General features: G+C 38.1%; 1 protein-coding gene across 1 annotated transcript in view; it reads right to left on the reverse strand.

The window, feature by feature from the left end:
* LOC126213110 (zinc finger protein 708-like) overlaps positions 1 to 23,754 on the reverse strand; it is a 110,436-nt gene that overhangs the window by 43,041 nt on the left and 43,641 nt on the right. The window contains exons 3-4 of the mRNA XM_049940712.1: positions 20,947 to 21,039; positions 19,819 to 19,911 (exon numbers count right to left, since the gene is read on the reverse strand). Coding sequence (XP_049796669.1) covers positions 19,819 to 19,911; positions 20,947 to 21,039 — 186 coding nt within the window. The remainder of the gene's footprint in view (positions 1 to 19,818; positions 19,912 to 20,946; positions 21,040 to 23,754) is intronic.

Raw genomic sequence — 23,754 nt, forward strand, 5'->3', positions numbered from 1 at the left:
TGCATTTAGTATTTAAGCTTCTTATGTAAACCTATATAATTCAAGTTATTGATTATAAGTATGGCCATTTCTATTTTAGTCTCTTAGACTGACAGCACACAGCATTCAGCTTAACTTTGCCACTGTGTTTACATCTCATTATTTCCTTTCCACTGCATTTAACATCTGTTTAAGTAACTTGTTTAATTATGCATTAAGTATTGAAATATATGAATAACTTTATACGTTTAGATGTTGCTTGACTGACAAAATCTACAGTAGACAGCTGGTGGTGTTATCAGGGTATATACTCAGTGCTGAATGGGCCTGACCTATGCATGGGACTGTAGAGGTACATTCCACCATCAGCTTTGTTCACCAGCCTGAAAACACATCATAGGACCAATTTCAGAACATTAATATTATACATCTTGACTGAATTTTCTCAAGTAAGGAGTCAGCTCACAGAGTCAGTAATGCTACTGGCACACAAACTGAAGATAACAAACACAAGGCCAAAATATTCAATTAGCCCTTCCAAATCAATTTCATCATGGAATTTTGTAATGGAGTTTCTCCTTTCAGTACCGGTACCAACATCAAAATGACAGATTTTGAGATGATCAATTTCTGTTGATTTTCTACTGTGTAGCCACTTAATAGAAAAAAAGGGCAACTAGATCATATGAGATGGCTGTACAATACTGCTCATATTACACTGAACTTGTTCCTTCTCTAACGGCAGCTTGACAAATGTCTCAGAGGCAATGAAAGTTTTCTACTAACTGGAAAAAGGCACCAATCAATCATGTTCTCAATTAATGTCACGTGATAGATGCACATAATCATAGCAAAATGAAGCATGTGCATGAATAATGCTGTATGGCACATTTTGGAGTTTTTAGGAAATCAACAAAAACCATTAATAATATTATAGCAGATATGTATTGTTTGCAGATGCAGACTGTTGAAAATTGTTGGTTGTGCTTTTTAAAATTGCGCTCAGGATAGGTTTTAGAAAATAAATAACTATTAAAATGGAAAGATCGTGTATAGCAACTGATATACAGCATTACAGCAGATCACTCTTTCTCTACTGTAATGATAAGGTTGCCTAGAATCTGAAAGTTTTAAATAAGAAATTTATAACCAGATACAAACTAATATTTATTGTAAACTGATTACTTTGGTCTTAAAAAAGTTATAGAACATATCTGATACAGTACACTCAGTTGGCACACTGCATGTTTTCATAAAATGCCTGTATTTTGATTCCATGTATTTCGTCACGTCCAATAGATTGCTTTTCTTCTCCTTACAAGTTTCAGTACCCCATTGTAGAGCAACCAAAAACCGCAAGGCATCAGAATTTCTTTACTTCACGTTCACCACCATGTTTCAAAGTAAAATGTCTTTCACACGGATGAAGTATGCTTATGCCTCAAGGATCGTCATTGCATAACTTCAACCAGAGCACACCAGTAATTTTCAAAGCTGGTGGCGTTTTGTGAACCAGCTCAATGGATCCTATGCCCTTGAAGTCTTCCATCACCTCCTGAAGTCAGTTTTGAATGTTCTACAGAGGCCTAAGCACTGACATGCTTCCATTCTAAAGGAGCCATAAATTTTGACACTTTTTCCTCGATCATTGCAAAGTTCCTGTCACAAGGTAGGAAACTATGACTCGAACATAGAAACTTTTTATGTGGTTCCCCACAGTACTTTCAGTTGACCAGACAGAAATGAAATGCTAAAACTCTTCAGTTATTGTTCTGCCCAACATGGTGGCCAGACCATATAATTAGTTTGCATTCCAAACCTTCTTCAAGCATCACAAATTTAATTGGACAGGAAACTATTTTGGCTGAACCACACCTTGCACCAGATCCATCCTACATGGTTCATGACTTTGGTGCTTAACTAAAACAGTCCAATTGTGGCATTTCCACATTTTAATAGAGAATTTGTTTTATTATGTGATGCATAAAACAATACACCAGGCTGTGTGTTATCAGAAGAGGTGGAATGTGTAGAACATCCAGTAGCTTACGCTCAAGGCAGCGGAATTCTGCAGAATGAAATTATCCCACAATGGAGAATGACATGTTAACCTTATTTATAGACTAACATATTTCAAATTTTATCTGTTATGGTAATAGATTTGGAGTAATAACAGATCGTGTGGCATTAAAATGGTTGTTGTGGTGAAAGAATCCTTCCCAATACGTTGACATGATGGGCAGCAAGACTAAGCGAATTTGAAGTTGAACTTATGCATGAAACAGAGTAAAAGCATGGCAATGCAGATAGCTGAAGCAGAAGAGTAGCAGTATTACATATTACTCAAAATATCAGGGAACTAAAACCCAAGTAGAAGTCTTAGATAGGAAAGTAGTAATGATAAAATGATTGCAGTCTGTAGAAGGCAGCATTTCAGCTAGGAGTAAATTTGTTACAAGAAGGTCAGTATATAAGGGTCCAAGGAAAGTATAGAAGAAACTAACACTAAAGTTGATGCTGGTTTTGGAACCTGAGCACAAAGACTTCCCCATTAATTTGGAGTAGACACACCATCAGTGAGAGAACTGGTGGAAGAAAAGTTTACATTTACATTTCTGTAACAGTAGCAGGGAATCAAGCACATCATGAGTGCTACATAATCCGTACGTAACTCTTCAAGAGGGAAGTAGTGGGGAAAATTGTAAGAGTAAAATCTCAGCAACTGTTATTAACTGCAAAAGACAAAGGAAGACAAGTAGAAATGGAGGAAGCAACATCACCAAAATGGCACTGGGAAAAAATCACCATCTGTCTGGGTATGGTAATATGAGTGGGGCAGGATTCCTGTACAGTGAAACTGTTAGAGGAAAAGGAATGCAATAAAGAAATGGTCAAGCCAGAACTGTACTTTCAGCAGGTCAAGGCACAATGGTTGTACTCTAGCTTTGTCAAGATGGTAGTACCAGCTAATTGTTTCAAGAAGCAGACGGGTACATCAGCAAAGAGACTAGAATGGAAGGTGAATGCTTTCTTATTAAATGGAACAGCATGCAACATAATGGGGCCTAATTCTGCCTGTCTGCCATGATTTCATGGATAACTCCCTTGAGTATTTCCCAGCTGCATTTGGAGCCCATGGAAATACCACCTACCACAAATCTAATCAGCTTGAATCAAACTGTAGGTCCAGAATTAATGTAATCTATAAACTCACTGCAGAACCAGCAGGAGGGACCAGTCTCCCTGGAAACCTTATTGCAGCATGTAAATTCATATTGTGAAAATCAGCATCAGAATGAGACAACACTCACTGCAGAACCAGCAGGAGGGACCAGTCTCCCTGGAAACCTTATTGCAGCATGTAAATTCATATTGTGAAAATCAGCATCAGAATGAGACAACACCGTCTATTGTCATACCAACTACTGCAGTGGCACTTGTTCTGCTGAGCCTGGTGTTCTTTTGGAACATAAAAAGACAAAGAACATGACTGAGTTCGGACCCAGCCATAGTTCAGATTACACTGGGTTGGATAACCCAAGCATAAAAGCAGCAGAATGAAGCAGAATGCACAGTGATATATTATGAAGAATAATAGATTTATTTTTGCTTTTAAGTGCGGAGTATAGAGTTGGAAAAAACTCTGCAAGAAGCATAGTAATGAAGTAAGTTCCATGGTGGTTGAGTTCAGGTGTAGGACAAGGGGACCTAAGGAAATGTATAACATTCCGTGAAAGAGTTAAGGTAACTAATTTGTAGAATGATATTTAAGAGGCAAAATAAGGCTGGAAATACTGGTCGCCAGTAGCTCTGCTGTAATGGGTAGTATGGTTTGGTCAACCCGAGCGACAGAGTCTTGATAAGAAGAAGGCCAATGTAGCATATCGACCATAAATAGTCAAAAAATATGCCAGAGCAGAAGTGAGTTGAAACACAGCCATCTGCAGATGGATGAGAGTGTTATGAATTACAAAGCAAAACATGGCCTACTTGCTTTGCAAAGCAGAGCCAGCTGGGCATAGTATAGCAACAGCCAATCCTGCAACTTGCTAGATGGAAGCTTTTCCCCACTTGCCATCACAGAAGTATTTATAATGCATGCCTTAAACCCTTAAACATAGTCTGGAGCGTAGAAGTACTCAGCGGTTCGTATACTACATGATTCTTGTCCCACTATCACAGCCTATGCCACATGCATGTGACACCCACAGTGACATTGCAGAATGCAGCACAGGGTCCACCAATCGAACACAAGACAGGACAGCCTGTCCTGAGTGACAAGCTAGGTGCCTGCTCATTCTAGACATTGCCTTCTGTAAAGATGTGTCAAAGGTACACATACAGCAGGTCTCTGACAAAGGTCACTCTGTCAAAGCCATCTGCACAGTTTGCCTTGATACAACACACCCAGCGGATGCAGCAGCTCACATGCCATTTGCTGTGCAGTAATAAGGCGGTCTGTTGTGAGCTTACAGCCAAATAACAGTCCTCTCATCTGAAGTGACACATGGTCAGCCCTGCCCTGGACTTTGGGATACAGCTTCTGTCTCTATGAATTGTCGCCACATCCAAGAAACAACCAAACGATTCACACTAAGCTATCAGGCCATATCCAGTTTTGACTGTCCTGCTTCCTTTCTTTCTATGGCCCTCCACTGCTGAGTCTGGTAGGCATATTCTCCATGTCATACTGCACTGTATGTGGCTGTGTACATGGCATTTGTGGATGTGGGGCTACTCAACAAACACTATCACGTTTCATAGGGGCCCCGACAACATTGGTATAGTTGTCATATGGCAGGAATGCCATCTTCCATGCAGAATGTGACTGTACGGTCATCTGGTTGACAATTTGTAGGATTGTATTGTGAATTAAACACAGGACAAGGAAGTTGTGATTTGTTGCTTTAATTTTTGACCCCAGTGTAGTTTTGAGTATTTGCATTCAGTGTTCAATTTGCACATGTAGTCTTTTTTTCAGTCCTCCTTTACTAGCAAGCCAATGACGAATGGCTCTATCTGGTGGAAGAGGACCAAAATGCCACTCAGCTGCTCTGTTTCCATATTGTTCTGCTTATGATATTACCTTCAATTTATAGCCCACATCATATGAAACCTCTATTTTTTCCACTAGGAAAGTACTAAAAAATACTCTTCTGCTTCTGATAACACAAATCACAAGTTCAAGTTCACTGGCACTGTAAACTGCAGTGACACATCATAAGCTAGACAGTGTTCTGGATCTGTGATGGCAGGGCAGGAGGGGGAGTGAGTTAGTAAGCTCGTGAAGCCCCACAACTCGTGTTCATCGCATCAGTGCACTACTGCTGCCAGTTGAATCCAGTGTTGCCAGATAGAGAGAGGTTTCCCACAGCATTGAATATATGGCCCCTTTTAAGCCTATCAGGAATTTTAAATCCCTTTTAAGCCTGTCAGGAATTTTAAATCCCTTTTAAGCCTGTCAGGAATTTTAAATCAAACACTGGACATTTTTATATTCTTCTTCTGTAGTAGCGCTACAGCCCTTTGTGAGCCTTGGCTCCTTCAACAATCCTCCTCCACACTTCTTGGTTATTTGCTGCTCTTTTCCACCACCGGACTCCCATTTGGTGATATCCATTATTACTTCGTAGATCCATCTTCTTCTAGGTCTCCCTTTTTGTCTGACTGAATGGATCATACCTTTCATCATTTTCTTCGGAATCCTATCCTCTGCCATTATCTCCAAGTGTCCTAGCCATCGTATTCGCTGTGATTTCACAAATTTTATTATGTCCCTGGCTTGTATTAACTCTTGTAATTCGGCATTGTAGCATATTCTCCAGCCTTCTTCCTCCCTTATTGGCCCATAGATTTTGCGTAGTATTTTCCGCTCAATGCCTCTTAGTGCATTTTTATCGTGTTCTGTCAATGTCCATTCCTCTGAGCTGTATGTGATACCTGGGCAGACTAGGGAATTATATATTAGCAGTTTAGTTTTTCTTGTAACAAGGCTATTTTTGTAAAGCTGCATATTTGCAAAGTAAGCTCTGTTTCCTTCTTGTATTCTTTCCCTTATAGCCTTTCCAATACTGTTGCCATTTGTTATTAGGGCTCCCAAGTAGTTAAAAGAGGACACTCCATTGAAGCATATCCCATTGATGTTTAGGTTTTTAGGGGTTCTTCTGGCCTCAGATTGTGACATTACCATATATTTTGTTTTGTTTTTATTTACTATGAGGACAATTTTTAAGGCTTCTCTTTCCATTGCCCGGTATGTTACTAGGAGTGTATTGGTATTTCTTCCTACTATAGTAATGTCATCAGCGTATGCACATATCTGGCTAGTTTTCATAAATAGGGTGCCTCTTTTGTTGATTTTATTTACTACACTATGCAGGGCTATATTGAATAGGACAGTGGAGAGACTATCCCCTTCTTTCACACCTTTATTAAAGTCAAAGCTTTCACTCGTTCTGCTAAGAACCTTTACTTTTGCTCTTGTTTCTGTCATTGTCAGTCTGATTAGTCTTATTAATTTAGCACATACACCAACTTCTTTCAGTACTCTCTATAGTTCTTGCCAATTTGATCAGTTGTTCCTCTGCCTGGTCGAAAGCTACACTGATATTCCCCTAGTATGCCTTCTGCACACTTCTATATCCTTTCATTTAATATACTTGTGAAGATCTTATAAGCTGTGCTTAGGAGTGTTACACCTCTATAGTTTTCACATGCTGTTCTGTCCCCTTTCTTGTGAATGGGGACTATTACTCCAATTTTCCAATTATCTGGCATAGTTTCTGTTTCCCATATATCTGATATTAATATGTGCAGTTCCTTTATTACAGTATCACAACCAGTTTTTATTAATTCAGCAATTATGCTGTCTTCCCCATGGGCTCGATTGTTTGTTGACTTGTGCACAGCCTGGGAGACCTCTTGTAGTGTTGGCTTTCTTGCATCATTGGTTTCATTGTCTACTTCCAGCTCCACTCTTCCCTCCTGTGTGGCTGTCTATTCATCTTCTAGGCTGGTGCTTAGTGTATCTTTGAAATAACCTGCCCATCTTCCCACTATCTCTTCTTCCTCCCTTATTTTCCCATCTTTACTGGAACAGGCCACTGTTTTTGGTTGGAATTATTCTTCAATTTGCCTATGGCATGAAAGAACTTTCTTATTTCACTCTGTTCCTTTAGTTGTTCTAGTTCTTGAATTTCTTCTTATTCCACTCTCTTCTTTCTCTTGCACAGTCTGTTAGCTCTTCTCCTATATTGTTCCACATTATTTCTGGTTTCCCTCTGTAGCTCTTTTGTTCTTGCCCTGTTCTTTTCCTCTATTGCTGACCTGCAATCTTCATCAAACCATTCCTGGTTTCTTCTGTTCCTTGTTATGCCTATTATTTCCTCTGCAGCATCCTTAATGGCTTTTCAAACCTGTTCCACCTTTCATCTACTCCTACTGTGGTCTCTTCATTGCTCAACTTTCTGCTTAGTACTTCATCAGGGATGTTCAGTTTGTATTCCATTTCATCATCTTTCCCATTCTGTTGCCATTTGTTAGTGGCAGTTTCTCTCTCAAGACTGATTTTATCACAAAGTGGTCTGTATCACAGTTTGGTCCTCTGCAGCTCCGTACATCCGTAACTGACGTGGAGTGGCGTGCAATCACTAAAATATGGTCAATCTGATTGACTACTCCATTGGCTGCAGACTTCCAAGTACCCAGATGGATCCTTTTGTGTGGAAAGGTGGTACTTTTAATAATCATATTATTCCTTGCTGCGAATTGGCATAGTTAGTCTCCGTTCTCATTGTTTTCTTCATGTAGTGAATATTTTCCAGAAATATTCATTCCTCCCTATTTTTGCATTAAAATCTTCTATTACTAGCATCAGGTCATATTTAGGTACTGCACAGCATACTTTTTCCAAGTCTTCGTAGAACTGTTCTTTAATTATATCCTCTTTTCCCTCTGTTGGTGCATGTGCATTAACTATTGAGGTATTCCTAAATTTATGTTTTAGTCTCAGTCTGCACATCCTTTCATTAATGGGTTCAAATTCTAGAAGGCTTTTCCTAAATTCTCTAGTTATTATAAACATTGTACCAAGTTGGCCTGTTCTTTCTTCTGGTCCACTATATACCAATGAGTACTTTGGTTTATCTATCTGCCCATTCCCCTGCCATATTATTTCCTGTAGCCCTACAATATCATATTTAAATTTTAAAATTTCATTGGCTATTTTTATATTAGTTTTGAGTGTAAGATACACCAGAAATTTTTAGGCAATTTTTCAAAGAAAAAAAAATGTCTTACTCCATAAAATATGGTATGCTTTTGTTCTCTCTAAAATATAAGAGCAAACTGATGATGTTTCCTTGTGAGTGACACTCTTTGGGTCTCTGTGACCTGCCCTTCTTTCCTAACCTTCCTGTATCTATTACTAACTCTTGAAGTTAAGTGAAGGCCAGCCATGTTATCTGACAAATTTGTAGTTTTGAGCCATTCCAGAATGTAAGCTCGAGAGTAAAATATAATTTTCTAAGCTTTATCTTTGTTTTTACCTCAGGTTTCAACTGTGATATCTATTTTCCTGTCTGAGGAGGAAAATGGCAAATAATTTCCCACATCTATTTTTTGAAAGCTAGAAGTAGAGTTACAATGATACGAAATACATGCCTAATGTACTGATCAGTACGACACTTCCTGTGTACTCACTTGAACTACATAGATTATGTTACAAAATACATTTTGTTTTGTTACAGTGTTAAAGGAATTTAAATTCATCATGTTTGATGCCAGATATGGAACTAAAAGAGCTGATTAAGTTGTGAAATCCAAAGAAGAATTTAACATCAAGTATTCTTACTACACAGAAGGTAGGTCAGGAGTTCAAGTTTACATTTTTGGTTAGTTAACTTTAACCTAAACAATTTTTTAAAAAATGGTGCTGTAAAGCAAAGATTTTATGGGGGAATTATTTTGTGGATGAAACAATGAAAGTTTCATTTGCTGAATACCTTACATAGTAATACATCTGTATATGAAGGCTGGTGCATTGTTACACATTATTAATAGTAGCTTTCTGCTAAATATAATGGATAGTAAATTGGAGATATATATATTATTCCAAAACTGTAAGCAAATCAATTACAATTGGTTCAATGTAGAGAAAAAGACAAGAAAATATCACAAGATTTCAGAAGAAAGGAAAGACAGCAACGTAGCAAATGTCTCAACTTAAAATAAAGGAAGAGGAAGAAAGAGTTGTGAAGAGTTTGTACAAAGAAAGTAAATGCAAAAGGACTCATGTCACTGGAGTGTCATCATCAGAACCCTGTTTAGGTTAATACTAATCCCCCTAAAACTTTAAGAAAAGCAGGAAAAGATAGCTACATTCAGACAGCCCAACATGGAAATATGCAGTAACAAACAAATTAATTGTTCCAGTGCGATAACTTCCATAACTAGTAACCAAACATTAACAACACAAATTGAATAACACGGTTTCAGAAGAAGAGAAGCAAACAGTTGATTTGTTTTTTTTTTTTTTTTTTTACGGCAGAGATGACGATCAGTCAAGCACCTGACAGATGGGATACTAAATTATTTAAAGATCCTGAGAGTAAGATGCAGAGAGTTTTGCAAAAACACTAAATAGTATTTTCAGCTCACGGCGCTTATAAACAATTTTAGGCAGGCATTCAAATGGTATAAATAAAAAATACTTTCATGCATTACACATTTTGTTGGTTTTGAATACACCTCAATGTATGTGTGAAGGTATCATGCCAACTCTGATTATCTGGTGAATGCACTGAAAAATGACACAGAAAAGAGCATTTTATCATGAGGTAAGGAGTTACTGGAACATGTAGACTACTGTCAATTCATGTGTACTGTGAATTCATGTATAAAGCATAAAAACTGTAACTACTAAATTTCACTCCAAATTAAATAATGACGTTGACTGACAAAAAAATAAAATGGAAAAAATGGACTGATGTTGACAGGCAACAAAAATATACAGAAGGTAATGGTACCACTGGTGATGCAGTGTCAGAAATTGATAAGCAAATGTTATATTTCACTCCTTCATTAAAAATTCACAATCTGCTGAACTGGGGACATGTGCAAAATGGATCTCTCAAATCTAGAGATCTACAGACAGGCTTTGTAGATAATGTTTCTCTGATTAATGAAGACAAGTTAAACTGCTCATTCATCACATGAACAGGTTCAGGCTTCACAGGTTTTGCCTGGATGCTGCGGAAACATTTCATCATGCCATCATCACTAATGAGATCTAACACATGTTGCTGTGTGCTCATACAAATCAGATCTGATGTAAAGAAAACCATCTCATGTCTCAAAAAAGTTGACTATCTGTTGAGATGGCTGTACTTCCCTATTGGAAAACAAGTACACATTATCCACTAGGTGTTCGGAAGTATTTAAAGCGGAAATGGACTGTTATTCTTTGCTGCATGTCGTGGTGAACTTGTGATGGATGTTATTGGTGGTGCAATGAGGAGAGGAGTGTGAAACCAGATGAAACACAGAAAATGGTATGCTGACTGAGCTACAGATTTTTATAAATGTGCACAAACTCAGATTCAAGCAAAAACCATGTTTTATGGTACTGAAAGATGGTTTCTGGACAACTGAGTGAGCATAACTTACATTCAGGTCAAACCTTTTGCTCATTTTCAAAACTATTATTATTTTCTAACTTAAGGTATCATAATATTCTTGTCGAAACAAGCTTTAAGTTTGAAAAAAATCAAACAACTTCTCATAATTGTGGATGCAACCTATCAAAGATTGGTTGGTTGGTTTTTGGGGAAGGAGACCGGACAGCGTGGTCATCGGTCTCATCGGATTAGGGAAGGATGGGGAAGGAAGTCGGCCGTGCCCTTTCAGAGGAACCATCCCGGCATTTGCCTGGAGTGATTTAGGGAAATCACGGAAAACCTAAATCAGGATGGCCGGATGCGGGATTGAACCGTCGTCCTCCCGAATGCGAACCTATCAAAGATGTTCTGGGTATTCAGAAGAATAAAATCATTCTTTCAGGGAATCAAATGCAGCAATTGAAGACACAATTGCAACAGATGCTGGCAAGGATGTGCATGTTAATCTGATAAATCCTGGATTGTTTGTCACTGTAGAAATTTTAAATGAGAAAGGTATAAAACAATTTCTATGGCATCTCTGAAAATGCAGAAGCTATGGTAATGTTTTCCAAACCCATTCCAAAGCCTACAATTTATTCACAAAGTACAAAGTGACAGCACTTTTTGTTAGAACTGAACAAATTTGAACATTAAGAAAATGAAGTATAATGAAAAATTGAAAAACTCATGTTTTAAAATTGTACAATTTATGTATAGTTTTAGTTTTTTAGAGTATAAAAAACTGCATTAAGAAATGATGTTATTTGCATGAGTCATGTACAGAATCTATTGCATCCGAAATGCAATTAGTTTTTTACTTTTATCTTTCAGATTTCAAGTTTTATGTACACTTATTGCTTGCCTAATTTAACCCATTCCGTATGTATTTGTATTTTAAAGGAAGGGTGCAATTCAAACAATTTCTGATTTAAATATAATTCTAAAAAATTCTTTCAGGAGCTATCTTTAATTCCACACAGCCAATTGTGTGAACACATTGTCAATCATTTAGAAAAGGAAACGTTAGTATAACAATTTATGAAACTCACTTTGCATATGTGTGATTGCCCAAGAGGAAACTTGGAATCACTCTATCCACAGCTGAATTGTACTTTTGATTCAACTGACCTTTAATGAGTAACTATACTGTTGTTTTCCATTAAGAAATAATTGTATCTCTATCTGCTGCAACTAACAGGCCTACTGATCATACAAAAATTCAAATTATTTCCAACATCAATTGGTGGATATTTAGTAGTTCAGTCATTTTTACAATGATGTAAAATTTATCAACTACAGGTTCTGTCAATTCTTCATTGTATTTTCTTCATACAAAATTACTTTTAGAAGCATGCTCATATTTTGATAACCTACAAAATACATCAATGTACTATCTGTGTTGTTCATTAAAATTGTCCACACCAATACGTCAAAACAAGAATAATTAGCTTTCATGTTGGATGACTGTCACAACAGAGCTGACCCACATACTACTACTCAAAATGTTCTAAGAATCAATGGTGCACATATTACAGTCATCTCTCAACAGAGCCACATACTTTTATGACAAGAAATTAACAATTTTCTGATATTTACTCAGCCACAACCTCACTTGGGGATCAGAATTATTTTGAGAAAGTATTAAATCCTTTCTAAACTTGACAACTCAAGACAATAATATTCATCATCGAACACTTAGCACACATGCACTGAGTTAACTGCATTTGGAAAGATATGTACAATACCTAACTGTGTTTGCAATATCTGTACCTAGACACTGGGCTCAACAGACCAAGTATTATTTTGAACATTATACATACTGGTTAGACACAGATGAAAGGAAACAGTTTACCAGTAAAATGAAAAAAAAAGTTATGCATATGCATCCATTTGCAGCAAGTATTTGATTGTTGTATGGTTCATAATATTTTTCAGTAAGTTTAATAGTTAATAGACACTACAGATACAAATAAGAGAGACCTTAATAATCAATGAAATGTTCTCCTTCACTATTTACAGCAGTCTCCCAATGCTGGGGCGACTTTTTGTATGTGTAACTGTAGAAGTCACATGGTTTTTAAAGCGAAGAACTCGCTGAGCTAAGTTCGGTGTGCATTTTCATCTGGAAAGGAAGTTTCTTGAAGGTTGTTCAATAGAGAGCAGAAAAGGAGAAAATCTGCGAGTGCTAGATCAGGTGAATAAGGTGGGTGTGAAATGATTTTAAAATCCAACTCATGTGTACTGTTTTTTGTCAGTGTAGCATATTGGCGGGCTTTATCCTGGAGTAGTGTCTTCCTAGTCATCGTTCATGTACTGAATCTGCAACACATCTCAGTTGTTGACAAATTTCACCAGTAATCAGTGGTTACACCTTGAGGAAGCAATTCACAGTAAATCACTCTGGATGAACAACATTATCTTTCATGGATGCTTTTTGCTGCTGCTTTGTTTGGGCTCAACCATTCTCTTTTTTTCGTTATTTTAGCACAAAGCCACCATTTCTGATCAGCATAATGATACAGGGCAGGAATGGTTAGTGTTGTTCACAAGCCAACTGATGACAATCAAGCACAGATGGACATCGATTTTTGTGATTTTGGTGTAATGCATGTGGTACCTATACACCCTATTTTTGAGTCTTCCTCATTGCACGCAAATGTCAGAAGTTCATGAGATGATCAAAGTTCATTGAATTTGCCAGTTCTCAAGTACAATGACATGGATCACTGTGAATTAATGCATTTAAATGATCTTAATCAAATCCCAAATGTAGGTCACTAATAGCAAAACAAGTCTCATTAGAATAAAAAAAAACATTTTCTTGCAAAGCTCTGTCCAATGGCATTAAACACAAACAGGGCACAAATGTTTCTGGCTGCCTCCACTGCTGTTACCCCTCTATAGAACCCAAGCAGATGAGTATGTCAACAGTGCTCCTATTTCTCAACTTGGCACTCCACTTTCTAGTGACTATAGTTCCACTCGGTATCTCCAAATGACAATATATAAACACCAAGACCAACAGTGAACATGCCATGAAGACAATTTCTTAACAGTAGCTGAAAACATTGGGGAGAAAAAGTGACCATTGAAATTAGATCCATGGCACTCAGTGAGGAAGTGTATACTTGACCAGCCATCAATTTTATCAGATGATTGGTCAAATCAATCACAGAAGCAAGGACTCTTCTTGTAAAGGTCATAACCATGTAATTAGTAAAATATTGTGCTGACTTTACAGCATGACTGAAATATGCAGTAGAAGTGGAGAAAGCTTACTGGCATCACATTACAACCTTGATCTCCCTTTACTTGAGGAAACTAGGGTTAAAAGAATTACACTTACAAGAACTAACTCTTAGCTTAGCAACAAAAAACAAAACATTCATAGTAGAAACAGCCAGGAGATTAATAGAACATGTTTGTGGCTGGTTTACAGGCAACAGAACAAATATTCGATCTTTATACTTACAAAAACAAACATCATGCAATTCCAAACAAATCCAAATGACATAGATAGAAGGACATATCAATGACACACTGGATGAAAATCCACGAGTGAAGTTCTTAAGCATTCGGATTGATAATAAATTAAGGAGGCACCAGCATGAGAACAAGTTAACCAAAAAGCTCATATCTCTCTGCCTTGCAATTATAAGTGTTCCTCCTGAGTGTCAACTTGCAGAAATGCTTTCTAGCATGCTTTCACTCAGTCCTATCCTATAGGATAATCTTATAGGGCACTAGGATTTATCCTATACAACCTTGTAGTAGGAATGTGATGTGAACACCTTGCCCAAACCTCTTCATTGACCTAGGGAATCTTGCACCTACCTGTCACTACGGAACACTATTTGACAAGTTCACCGATTTTTTGACCCCGTTTCAATTTGAAATCCAAGCAGACACCAAGGAATTTTATGCAGTGTGTTTCATTTAGTGTATGACCAACTGTCTACTTCTTCCAGCAGCAAGTCATTTCTGATTGCTTTAAAACGTACAAAATGAATCCTCGAGGGATAAGACTAACTGGTAGCTGTAACAATAATAAGGGTAATGTGCTGTGCAATACAGGACAGGAAGTTTGTTGGTAGTAATCATGATTTATTACTAAACATATGTAATGTGATTAACAGTTTAGTGAGATTAACACTGAACTGAATCTGAAGATTAGAGAATTCTGTAACAAACTGATGGGAGTGGAAAATATTAGGGAACACACAAAAGGGCCAAAAACAGAAGAGATGAAAAAATGATCAAAAACATAATTTTTCATATGGGTGGAGTACCATTGCATATCTTCACGAAGGAGCACTTCTTAACAAGAAGGTGCCCGAGGGACTGATCAACTATAAGGGGCTGCAGATCTGACCTTGAAATTTGCTTCGTCTCTCAGTATGGTACCTTTTTTATTGGTGGGTGTTTGTGAAAGGCTCCACCTATGTGCATCCTCTTCCAACAACTTTGAACTATGATGCTACATGGCAACAGCAGTGAGTTTCCTAAACTGACATGATTACAAATGCACGGATGAAATCTATCGCCTGGATGCTTAAATGTGTTCAAAAGAGTTTCGATATTTGTGATCAATAAATGACGAATCTGATCCTAAAGACAGCTGTGAAAAGCACCTTGATGTTGTATGTGCACGCATATTAATTGTTCACAATGGGAAAATCTTCATTTCTTTGTAAATAAAGGCTTCTCAGGTATCTATAGAAGTACAAAACTGACCCCAATTCTGTACCTTTATTTATGACAAAGTTATAGCCTTGTGAAATCTGATGATTTTAAACACCCTGAGGAATTGCTTATACAGGTAGAATTTCTTTCAGTAAGTTATGATAACCTTAATTTGTCTTGAGTTTCAATAATAATAATAATAATGATAACCAAAAAGTTCCTAAATGCAATGTAACATATACCATACAGTTAAAAGGAAGTCACGCTTGATCAAGGTCCACGTCACTTTCCATTTTTAACCAGACATAACGTCTGAGAAAGGAAAGAAATAATAATAAATTATTATTTCCATTTTATGGCCTTCATTGGACCACTCTCGCCAACTTTCTACAAAGAATTTTTCAGTTTCCTATCAGCCCAGTACTTGTTCATTCTCTCAGGTCTCATTCTTCTGTCTTCATCAGGAATCACCCTTCCTATTGTCTGTCTGTTGATTCTCATTTGCAGTCTGGTTTTTTTGTCTGTGAGTTTCCTGATTGTCAGTTTTGTTTCTTAGGTCTTGAAATGTAATCTGTAGCTCATCCATATCTTCCTTGATTTCTGTAATCCACTTAATGTTGCACTCACTACTCCACAATTTTTCTATTGGCCTACTGATGATCCTGTTCTCTGGTGTTCTTATTACATGTCCAAAAAATGAAATTCTTTCTTCATGATTGTACTCATTACCAGTTCTATTTCCTTGTAGACTGTTTCATTTGTAGCTACTCTCCAGCGTCTATCTTTCTGGTATGAGTTGTTGATGCACATTCTGATGATTCTTCTCCCTATTTTGAGTATTTTGTCTATTTCTGTGTGTTAGTTGTTTTGAAGATGGTTTCACTTGTGTATGTTATTTCGGGCTGAGTGAATGCTTTGTTGTGCTTTAATTTTGTTGCTATTGACAGGATCTTTTTGTTGTAGGTGTTCTTGGTGATATATTGTGTTGTAGTCAATTTGTTTATTCTGTTATGCCATGTTGGCTTTTCATGGAGTTCGTGTGTTTTGATTTCTCCCAGTAATTCAAATTTATCTACAATTTTGATTTCTTGGTTTCTTATGCCAATTTTGTTTAAGAGTGTAGGGTCAGTTAACATGATGACTGGATTTTCAAAGGATATTTCAAGACCAATTTTCTGTGCTATTTCCTGTAGTGAGAATTTCTTGTTTGGTTTCCTGAATACTGTTGGACAAGAGAGCTAGGTCATCAGCAAATCCTAGACAATTTATAGTTATGTTGTTTTTGGATCTTCCAATTTGGATGTTCTTTGGGTTAATGTTGTACCATTTCATCATTATGTATTCTAAAGCACAGTTCAACAGCAAGAGTGCCAAACAATCTCCTTGTCTTAAACCTGCTTTTATGATGAATGGCTCAGAGAGTTCCTCCCTGAACTTGACATATCAAACAGTGTTGGTTAAGGTGAGTTCTATCAATTTGATTAATTTTGTATGGAGCCCAAAATTTCTTAAGATTTTTAACACTGAAGATCCATGGATACAGTCATGTGCTTTTTTAAAGTCCATGGAGGTTATTACAAGAGGTTCATTTTGTTTCTTGTAATATTATATGGCTAATTTTAAATTGATGATCTATTCTGCACAGCTTCTCCAATGTCTGAAGCCTCCTTGGTATTCACCTAATTCTTCCTCTATTTGCTGTTTGATCCTCTTGTATAGGACTGTGGAGAAAATCTATGTGCAGTCTAAGAGAGATACCTCTAATTACCTGGGTTGCTTTTATCTCCTTTTTTGTGGAATGGGTGGATTATGACTGTGGTCCAATGTTTGGGAAACTTTTCTGTTATCCAGATTTTTGTTAGGGCTATGTGTAAGGATGTTTGAATTATATCACTGGCATATGTCCACATATCTGCAAAAAACATGGTCTTCTCTGCACGCCTTATAAGTTTTCATCTCTGAGTGCTGTTTCCACCTCTTGAACTGTTGGAGGATTCATGAGATCAGGTGGAGTCTTGATGGGTGTGTGTGTATTAATTGCTACAAGTTCCTGGGGTTCTTCACAATTTAAAAATTTACTAAATGCTTTTGCCATGATTTCAGCATTTACCTCGTCACTATGTGGCTTTTTTCCCTCTTCCCTTTTCAGCATTAATGTGGCAGGGGCAAATTTTCAGAATTGTCTTCCAAACATGAATTTTGTCATATTCTGAGTTCCACCAGACATGTCTATTAGGTCGGTTCAATGGGTTCTGCTTGTTGCCTGAGCATTTTAACATTGTAGATTTTTCTGTGGAAGAATTTGTCCATAAATACATGATCCAGCTGCCATTCTCCTTTTCTCCAATCAGGATGTTTCCAAGTTTTACATTTGTTTGGTCTCCTTTTGAAGTATGTGTACTTTGAGATCAGTTTGTGTTCCCTACAGATTTCAGGAAGTCTTTGACAATTCTAATTTGTTTATGTGGAGCCTATTTCCCAATAATATCCCAGTATTTCTTTTCTCTTCTGAGTTGAGTATTGAAGTTCCCTAACAGGATCTTAACAATGTTAATATTTACATGGTTTATTGCTTGGTCAAGGAGATCCCAAAACTTTTCCACTTCGTTCCTGGTCTTTGTTAGAAAATTCTTTTCATTAGTAGGGGTATGGGCATTAACGATGATATAAATGTTGTTACATATTTTTAAACTCAAAGTTGCAATTCTAGGGGAGGTGGCTTGGAAATCAATAATCAAATCTATTATTTTCACATTACTATAAACCCAGTTCCAAATTGGGGACATTCTTTCATAACCCTTATTCCAGGTTTACCATTGTAAATTCAGTAGCCTTGTGATTTGAATGGTTCTTCTGTAGTATTTCTTATTTCCTGGAGTCCTGTTTCTAAAATTTTCTGCTTCTCTAAGTCATCCATCAAATCTTTATTTTCCTATTTTAAGTAGAGAATTAATATTATGAGTTGCAATGTCGCTGATCTGATCTTTGATCCTGTTCCTATGAACTGGCATAAGAATGGGTGATTGCCAATGCTCCAACCCATTGACACCTACATGGCTACCCACCGAATCTGATGTAGTCTTCTCCCACAGGAATTTACCTCTGAAGTGTAACTAATGCTAATCTAACACTGCTAATTATGGGAATTGCTAATAGATTAGTTTGTATGTACGATTTGCTCAGGTGACTACATTTCATACGTAATTTGAAAGTAACAAGTGGGGTACACATCAGTGATTTCAGTGCCAACCACATGACATGGTTTTCCAGGCCACACAACCAGCAACACACTGTTCTCCACACTTGCATTGACAGCAGCACTCCATGCAGTGGGCACTATCTCTGCACCTCTGGCCCAGGTGCTATGGAGGCATCCTGTACGACCTGTGATCTCTTGGGTTGCATATGAAGGCCAGTACTGCCTTTTGCATTTTCATGGTAACTGGTCACCAACTACAAGCCAGCCACTTTGACAACTACAGCTATGCCTTAGGACACCCTACAGTTCATTGTTTTGGCCAATCTTCTGATTTGCACATCCCTGACTACTATTCATGGTGTTATTTCTGTAAAACCCTTCTTGTGGAACAACACTATTAGTGTTCCACTTACTGTCCTGTCTACTTTTGATGCCAATGCATCCCTCTAATTTGTTCAAAATGGCATAATAGGAGTCTCTGCGACCTGAAGTCTTGGTCCGTTAGCTGTGAATCAGCTACACTCCTTTACATACTGTGAGCTGTCACTAGCATGATAGTTTGGTTCCTTGACCTGTAAGCTTGTATAGTCTCTCTCTAATTTTATTTCTGTGACATGTTTATCAATGTGAGCATCTCTTTCCCTTAGCAAGGTCATAAAGCATATTTAAACAAATAATCTTTCTTCTTTAGATCTTCCAGGACTCAAATGTTGAGGTTGGCTTCACCTGTGAACGATCATTCACCAAAAGCCATACACAGGGTTTTTCTATAACTGAAAAATTTGTAACTAATACAACAGGCACCACCGAAGCTGCCACAATATGTACAGGTTGTGGCCTAAGTATCAGGGCTGATCTACAACATACGAATTTTATCTCTTTTTTTTCAAAACCCAAAAAATTTTTATGACAATATCAAGAATAACTATTATTCACACAGAAGATAAGAACAGCATAATGACCTACACTATTAGAACTTACACTTAATATAAATGTGAATTAGGTTTATCCATCACACACAGCCATTATACGATATAGTTGATATCAACAAGGGCTACAGAAAACAGGATTATACCAGCAACCAGTCCCCTTCCACTTCTGTTTACAAGTCAGCACATAACAGATGATATGATAGTCAAGTTCAGGAGTAAAATAATACTCTACAATTACGAACAGCAAAAAGTTCCAGAAAACTGACAATCTGTGCTAATTCCACTGTAATACATCCTTTACTCTACACAATTAACAAAATGCTCATTACTTGGCTACATGCAATACATTAGAGATGTGAATACTTACAATATCCTCAGTGACATTAATTTCCAAATTCAATTCAGGATCCTCCTTGATAAAATCAGTGGACCAAGATATTCCAAATGGATCTTTAACAGACTGCATGAAAAAAAAAAAAAAATGCTGAATTATAACTGCTTGCTAACTTCTGACACAGTTCTCAATATTACTTTCTTATGAATATCATCCAACTCTGCAGAGATTCTAATCAACTGGAAAGAGTGAGTGTCACAATTCATCCAAATCAGTTCTAATGTCTCTGATTTTGCTATCAGCCATTGTGTAGTATTTATTTGGCATACTTTCACTTTCTATTCCTATCACATAATCCATTCTGATTTCAGTGGCAGTATGGCCTGCTCTATCGGATGGTCATACTCCCATATGCAAACTTGATATATGGGTGTGTGGCAACATTTCAAAATTAAACTCAGATAATAGAGAAACCCCAATAATCTTCCAGCTGTAAACCAATAAATAAGAGGGCTTTTCAGTCTTTAATCAAATGATTATGGCATTCTCTACATCATCATCAAAATTAACAAAATTTAATCCTATTTACACAGCTTCTTGCTCTTCACCAAATATTTTCAGTGCCCACTCTTTGGGAAACCATGCACATTTATGTCATGTGTACTGGAGGGAAATCAGAAGGAATTACACACAGCCACTGCAGGATTTCAGTAATAATGTAAATATTACAGTAAATAGTGACTGGGAACTCTAAACTATACCCCAACACATATAGTTCCAGATCTTCTGTTACAGCACTGTGACACAGAGACATATAACGATATTAAGTTTCTTCCAAGAGGAAGTCTTCCTTGCTCTGTTGATACCAAACATGTACTTAATGCATTCATTGCATACAATCATAATAAAAAATTAATAAAAGGGTAATGGTTCGTAAAAATATGCTTGTTACAAGTTCTGTTAAAATACTATTGGTGATAAACATGAAATAACACATCTAACTAGAGTCAACTGGAAGACCACAAAAATTCTTGAAAATAGCTGGTATCATAGGTTACAATTGCACACCATCCATGATAATTTAGCTTGAATGCCCCATATTTGTGTCATGACATTCTTACTACACTTCCTACGCAATAAAGTGCTTGTGTGAAAACTTACATTATGCTCTGATCCATCAGCATGTTGTTTCAGTTCGGGATCTTGCTTTACCGAAACACTAGGTCCTTCAGTCTTTAATGGGTCTTCAAGAAACTGAAAAAAGCAAAAAAGTTAAGTGATCAAGGCTTCTGTGTCTTGTTCCAAATGGCTCTCTCTTAGAGGAGCAGGAAAACAGGAGAGAGAGAGAGAGAGAGAGAGAGAGAGAGAGAGAGAGAGAGAGAGAGAGAGAGAGAGAGAAGAAACATTCAAACAGATCTTGTGTAGAAACTGTCATGGCCGTAACACTAATAATCACATATATTCAACAATTTGAAATAGGCAGCAAGAAAATGTGGTGCCACATTTCAAATATTTGGAACCGAATCTTTGTTTATTCTTGAAGACAGGCACAACAGTAAGCGATTGACCCCGAAATATCAATCAAAATTATTTCTTACATACCAAGCAGCTACCAGCATACACAGCAACCATACATACTACAAAAGTGGATGTGTTCTACATCACCTCCTAAACCACTGGTTCGACTACAACCAAGCCAGGTACATGTATTACTTACTATCTAGACTAAAATACAGAGAAGGTAAGAACCAGCAACCTCCCATGGAAGTGGGCAGGATGATGTGGAGAGAGGAACGGAAGAACAACAGACAGAGAGAGAGAGAGAGAGAGAGAGGTGGCAGAAACAGATGGACAGAGAGGGGTAGCAGATGGACAGAGGTTGTTGGCTGATTGAATGATTAAAGACACAAAACTACTAGGTCAACTGTCCTTCCTCAAACAGGCAGGTGGATCTACACAACTGTAGGTAAGAGAGACCCTACCACACACAATTTAGAGGAATAAAACCCCAATGTCTATGAGAGGTCAGTGAAACCGATATAAGGGACAAAAGGAAAAAATGAACACAGAGGATGGAAGACAGGCAAGGTGCCCCATTTAGGGAGCAGCCAGAAGCAGCAAAACGCAATGAGAGGACATACATCCCCCAGTCCCTGCCACTTACCAGAGGTACCTTACTCATGAACTGCCTACGAAAGACTAGCAATACAGACAGGGCAAGAGAAGTACAGAGACGAAAGATTAATTTGTCCAACACTATGTGACAGGAGGGAAGAAGTGTAAAAGAGCAGGTAGGGTGAGAACTGGGCTGGACCACCAAGCCCAGACAGCCACAGCCTGGTCTGTGCAGAGGAGTCAACAGTGTTCTGCCAACCTGTCGATGGGTCTCAATAGCAAGGATGGAGAGTACAGCAAAATGTAGACTACTGTTGAATGAGAATGACGACAGTGGGGTGTGTCCTCCCACTGGAAGACATGACCACAAGTCAGTCAGGTATGGTTGATGTGGAGCTGGCAAAGGACAGTAGAATACTTCTGAGAGGCCTGCATGAAAGGACCTACAAGGATTCGTAGTCTTCCTTATCACTGGTAGTTTGAAGTTAGAGTGATCCATTCCATATTTCAGGTTCCTAAAACTTGATGGTGTAATACCAATCAGAGGTCTGTTTCCAGAATACTGATCACCAGAGCTGGCTTACTGGTAGCCAGTTTGGCCTAGCTACCAGCAATGTTCATTCCCAGGGATCCCAACAATCGTCACTGAGCATCCACCTTCCTTAAGAGCATACTGGGAATACTGATTAGCAATAACCATGGGATGCTGAGGGTAATACTGGGTAAGAGCTTCTAAACTGGTCAAGAGGTTGCGGCAGATGAAGGACCCACCACTGGAGGGAAGGATATGCTCAAGAGCATGAGAGATGGCTAACAACACTACAGCTTCTGGCAAGGAAGGCAGTTCAGTATGACCCATGATAGTGTACGCAAAGCCCATGTGATCAGCAACCATCAAGCAATCTGTATAGACTACTGCTGAAGCCCAGTATGTACCATAAATGGAGAAAAATTGGTGGCAGAGGGCCTCAGGAGGGACCATGTCTTTCGGACCTCATGATGAGTCAGGACAAATCTGTGACCAAGGGGTTCCTCACAGAGGTGTACATGAGTGGGCCCAGAGGAGAGATGGAGGAAGAAATAACTGGAATTCAGTGGGGAGGGACAGTGTGTGGACTGCAATCATAATCCCTGATCTGGGCCACCATTGTGGGAGATAGGTTTCCATGTTTGGAAAGAGGGGACAATAGTTTGGATGCTTAGGAGAGTTGCAAACATAGGTAGCTCAACTGAGAAGCTGTTGTTGGCACCTGGTACACAATGATTGGACCCCAGCCTCCATGAGTAATCTGTCCATAGGACTAGCTCAAAAGGCTCCTGTTGCAAATCAAACCCCAGAGTGGTGTATCTGATCCAGTATCCGCAATGCTGAGGGTGATGCCGAACCATATGCCAGACTCCCATAACCAAGACAGTTTGATCATGGCTTTGTAAAGCTGCAGAAGGGTAGTGCACTCTGCACCCCTGTTGGTGTTACTCAGGCGACCAAGTGTACTGAGGAGCAGCAAGCACTTTCACTTACACTGCAAAAGACTGCAAAATCATGTCAATTAAGAAACAAAGACCAGTCCTAAAACAGTAAGTTCCTGCCACACTGAGTAGTTTGTAATCAAGATAAAGTTCTGGTTGTAGATGAACCATACGATGTTGACAAAAAACCATGATATGAGTTTTGGCAGCTGAAAACCAAAAGCCATGGATGAGTGCCCATGATCGTTTCTTTTGAATGGTGCCTTGTAGTCTACAGTCAGTGACACCCACACTACAGGAGCAATAGTAAGAGGCAGAAGTAGTCAGCATACAGGGAGGGTGATACTGATGACCTCACAGCTAGAGGTGGCTATTGATGGCTTG

This window comes from Schistocerca nitens, chromosome 11 (genome assembly GCF_023898315.1).
Source record: "Schistocerca nitens isolate TAMUIC-IGC-003100 chromosome 11, iqSchNite1.1, whole genome shotgun sequence".
NCBI classification, from domain to species: Eukaryota; Metazoa; Arthropoda; class Insecta; order Orthoptera; family Acrididae; genus Schistocerca; species Schistocerca nitens.